Genomic DNA, 5,320 nt, shown 5'->3' on the forward strand with positions numbered 1-5,320 from the left:
ATCTCCGATTTTCGGTCTATTCCATCTACAGACCATATATTTATAAGAAATAAGGCATTGGATAAGAAATAAAGACATTCGGTAACACATTATCGGAGGGAGGTTTGAAAATAGTTTTGAAGTAAAATTTTCTAGTAATAATTAATGATTTTTTATATAAAACCAACCTTTCATGTTTCTATATTTCCTGATCATGAAATTAGTAATATTAACTTTGTACCTTGTTAGCTCCCCGAAGGAGAAGTTTATGTTTCTATCAAAAAATCCGATTCGCTAATTTTATGTCCAAATTTAGTGAAAGTATGTGTGTGTGTGTATGTGAACAGATTTTTTGCCGTAAATCCACGTTTTCTTAAAAACGGCTGCACCGATTTCAAAAATTTAAAAGCCGTTCGATGTATCTCGATGAGGACTATTGTCAGTTTTGCGCTACGATAGGCCGAGCCGTTTCTTTGTAAATCGCAGAAAAGTGAAAAATTTTTCGTCCGCGTTTTAGCCCGCAATTCTGAATCGATTATGAAAATGCAAAAACCCTTCAGAAGATATTGGGAATCGTGCTAATTAGTTTTTCATAGAGATCGGCTGGGCCGTTTTCTTGTAATAAAGTGTTAAAAATAAAGTTTTTTTGACGTTTGTTAAAATTTAAATTAGACGATTTACTTGGTATTACGATAGAGTACTTGATCTTAATAAACGAGTTTGTTCGTTTTCAATTATGTGTTATAAATCCACTCGGAATACTTTTAATCACTCATAAATTATTTTTTTTATTGATTAAGTCGATTATTTACACATATCGGTAAGTCCATGTTGCTTCAAGGCAAAATACCAATACCAACTAGTATAATTTGGTGGTGCACTAGATCTCTTTATTAATTTCCATATTCTAGGCAAATTTGCAAACAAGGTAAAATCATACAAAATCATCAATATAATTCCAAATCAAGTAATCATACAGATGGAAGTACTTCATGCTTGTAAATCATTATATCACGCTCATACAATATATATATATATATATATATATATATATATATATATGATATATTTTATTATAAGAAATATCAAATAAAGCGCATTTAACAGCATGTACTCTTATTGGAAAATATTCAATTTATCTTCGGTACACACAGTTGACTGAACCGGGGATGTTTGTAGACTTTGTAAAAACTATTTGAAATATGTAAGTCAGGATATTACATGCCAATACAAGCTGTAGAAGTTTTAATAAAATATAGCAATAATATTTTAGTCTCATAACTCGTTATCAATAAATACTGGAACAAAATATGATACTATTTGTTATAATACTTGTATTTTAGAAAGCATTTGCCATTGAATAACTGTGAATCGTTTGCTCAAGGAGTAAACTCCACTATAAATTTTGATTTCATCCAAATACTCGCCAATCCTACAAAAATCAATGCTTAAAATTACCTACATATTGAGCTATAGCTCTAGCTAAAAGCATGTACAATAAGTGCTTTTTTATATACCAGCTTCAAATTCTACGTGCTATAGAAAAATGGCCATACCCTAAGTAACTTCCACTAGTATAATTTTATTACTTGTCCTTCCACAAAAAATATAAAAAATACGTTTTCTAGGCTGTTACTTAATATAGGGTAGAGCGCGGTTTAAAAGTCCGAGGGTAAAAAGAACCAGCATCATTTTCTCCAAAACAAGTATATAATTTTTTAATGCCACAATTTTAAAGTAGAAAGCAACATATGTGACGACAGCCATCATCTCAATTATACTAGAAGTTTTTTTTCGATGGTAGTTTTTCTGATTTTGAGCTTTTGTGATTACCCGAATATAATTTTTAGGCTCGTATATTGTTTTTTTAGTTGGTTTTAACAATTTATTTATATAACCTCTATAAAAGCTTACATATAATATGGGTGGGATTAAATGGACTAACTAAACCTTTACATTGCCAGAGGTATAAACAATGAGAAATAAAAAATATAAAAGTAAATTAAGTTAGAAAAAATTAGTAATTAAATAAGGGATAAATATAAATTAATACTTATTGGTGATGAATATTTTTTTTTAAAATATAAGATCAAGGTTATATGAGTATAGAATAAAATCTTTATAAACTAGTTGAAAGAGGCATTTAGCTTTAAGGCAAGTTGCATAAACTTCCTGAAATGTGTAAGAATTGACTCTAAATTCAGATATTTAGATAAAATTGTTAACTGTTTATTTCAACAATAAAGTTACCGCTTTCAATTAAATCTAAACATTTCGATTTCGAATAGAATATGCTCAAACATATTTAAATTAACTGTAATTATATCAATTATATTGCACAAACATGTGCTTGTATGCCCTGCAGCTTATTATGTTTAATTTTAATGAATTGATAATGTTTGACTCATTACATCACAAAAGAAATTTATGCCACAAATATTGACTATTAAACTATTCGTCGCAGAGCCATAATATTTTAGTATATACATAAATTCCTTGATACCTATCACCGAAAAAGGTTCATAAAAATCGTCAAATTTTTTTTTTCAACAGTTAATTTCAAGAACACGGTAGATTTTTGCCAAATACTAGTCAGTATCATTCCCAACCAATATCTTTCGAACATCGTTTTTGATTTTTTAAAATCGATTCAGAATTGAGAACTAAACCGTGGACAATTTTTTTTCACTTTTCTGCTATTCACAAGAAAACGGCTCAGCCGATCGTCGCGCAAAACTGACACCCGGTAGTCCTCATCGAGATACATCGAATAACTTTTGAATTTTTTCAATCGATCCAGCCGTTTTTGAAAAAAGCGTCAATTTACGGTAAAAAATCTGTTCATTCTGTTCACATACACATACACACACATACTGTTTTCAAATTTGGTATCATTTGATTCAGAATGGCTTGAAGCGTCGAGAAAACATAAAATTAGCGGAAACAAACTTCTCCTTTAAGTTAAAAGAAGTTAAAAAGGTTCACATAAAATTTGTGTTTCACATTGTTTTTGTTTCTTAAAATCTCTTTAAAATTAAAAAAGACATTAGGACTGCATGCCTCCTGAGAGGCCATTCCATAGTGCAAAAAGGAACAGATGACAAATTTTATAAAAACATATTTCTACGATTAGGAATTAACTAGGAATTATACTGAAAATAGTACGATAGTTGTTTGTTTGATACATGATATGTTATGTCGTAGTTCATCTAGAGTAGAGTGGAGCTTAAAAGTCCAAGGGTAAAAAGGACCACCTTCATTATCTCTATAGCAAGTAAAGTATGGAAGTCAAATTGAAACTTTGCGCCTCGCCCTACCCAATGTATAAATTCTAAATTCATAGGTAAATAAAAATAAATACTAGTGGTGCATGGCATCGTGCCTTAAGACAAATTGCTAAAACTTCACGTGCTAAAAATTAAAACTTTCAAAAAAGATTCGATTTTCTTTTAGAAGTCTGAAAAAATCTATATTTGAGATTAATGAAAAAACTTGACCTTTTCGAAAAATTTGGTTCTTTTTATACTTTAAAATATTTAGAAAATTTTGATTTTTTTTAAAGCAATCGCGATACGTTAGTTGCGTAGAAACAAAATATAAAAGCGCGTGGGCGCCGCGTTGCAGAGTAACGGATAAACATTGGTGCAGAACCCATTAAAAAGTAAACAAAATTTGTTTTTGTTATTAAAGTATCTATAAAAATATGTGATAATTTGATGTGCATATGTTCAGTCTATCATTTTGTCCGCCAAATGGTATTTTTTTCACTTTTTTTATGGGATCTCCGAAACCGTTAGACCTGCTTTTACAAAAATTTCACCAGTTCTTTATTCCGTCAATATAAATAAAATGTTTTTTGAATCATTGCCGTTTTTGAAATTAATATTTTTGGCAGTTTTTGACCCGTATCTTCGGAATGGCTAAACCTGGCCTTGCCAAAAACTAATCAGATCGTCCCTTTATTAATAAGAATCGAATATTTTTTGAATCATTCAAATTGGTTGTTCTCGAAATCGTCGACAAAGAATAGTATTCGCACATACATACACACACGCACATACACACACATACATCCATTTTATCTAAGGTATACCAAAATGTTCAGAAACTTTTGAAACGTAAAGATATATTAAAATTTTCATTTTTAAGTAATCGCAAACAAATCGAAAATAATTTTTTTATATATCTGAACATTTTGGCATACCTTAGAAAAAATGGATGCATGTGTGTGTGTGTGCGGATACAAATTTTCGTCGACGATTTCGGGAACACGGATGAAGCGATTTGAATAATTCAAAAAACATTCGATTCGTATTGATAAGACGTGCTGATTACTTTACAAAGTGCCAAAAACGGTAACTCAGTTTTTAAGAGAATGGAGCTTCCGATTTGAATAATTCAAAATACATTTTACTTGTATTGACAAGATGAAAAATTGATCAAATTTTTATGAAGGCAGGTCTAGCGGTTTCGGAGATCTAAATAAAAAAAGTAAAAAAAATGCCGTTTGACGGTCAAAAATGAACATTAGACATATGCACATCAAATTATCAGATATTTTATAGAGATTTTAAAAATAAGTATGAATTTCGATTACATTCTTATGGGTTCCGTACCAATGTTTACGCGTTAGACGGCGACGCGGCGCTTACGCGCTTTGATATTTCGTCTTTATGCAAATAAAGCAGTACGATTGCTTTGAAAAAAAGTTCAGAATTTCCAAAATATTTCAAAATAAATGATTGAAGATAGAATGATTCAATATGGTTGAAAATTTTATTAAAGGTTTCAAATCAATGATCAACTTTTATTGATTATTATTTATTATTTTTAATTATTCGAATTTTTAATTGCGGTACGGGAAGTTCCAGCAATTTGCCTTAAGGCATGATGTCTTAATTGCCTTAAGACAGAATTCCACTTACAGCTAGTCGATATTTTCGCGATTACTATAACTTATCCTACGGGAAGTTAATAATGAAATTTATTACCTGAAGTGATAATAAGAGTATTTCCTATCACCGTCACCACAATGATGATGCAAAACAAGGCCAACAGCAGCAGATTCTTCCAATCGTGAACTGTGGCCGTCGCCAACGCGACATTGGCGACCGTGATGTTGGCGGCTTCCGTGTCGAAGGGCCGCACATCGCCGTTGACGATGATTTCCGTTTCGTTGCTGACATTGGCTTCCGTTATAATACGAACGGATGTCTCCGAGAACTCGGGCATTCTTCTCATTCGGGTAACCCATTCTGCACTGTTTGTTTACATCTTTTGCAAGAACGCATGGCTTGCGTTTGATGTCGGCAAGTTATCTGTAAAGGAAATAAAATGAATA

The 5,320-nt window shown here is 31.2% G+C and overlaps 1 protein-coding gene across 1 annotated transcript in view; it reads right to left on the minus strand.

The window, feature by feature from the left end:
• LOC113373848 (probable G-protein coupled receptor No18) overlaps positions 1-5,103 on the minus strand; it is a gene marked incomplete at its 5' end in the record, with an annotated part of 28,285 nt that extends 23,182 nt beyond the window's left edge. The window contains one exon of the mRNA XM_026614121.1: positions 4,971-5,103. Coding sequence (XP_026469906.1) covers positions 4,971-5,103 — 133 coding nt within the window. The remainder of the gene's footprint in view (positions 1-4,970) is intronic.
• Between the last annotated feature and the right edge of the window lie 217 nt (positions 5,104-5,320).

Source organism: Ctenocephalides felis, unplaced genomic scaffold, assembly GCF_003426905.1.
Source record: "Ctenocephalides felis isolate EL2017-DRISC unplaced genomic scaffold, ASM342690v1 CF-g0.4_SCAFFOLD_01604, whole genome shotgun sequence".
NCBI classification, from domain to species: domain Eukaryota; kingdom Metazoa; phylum Arthropoda; class Insecta; order Siphonaptera; family Pulicidae; genus Ctenocephalides; species Ctenocephalides felis.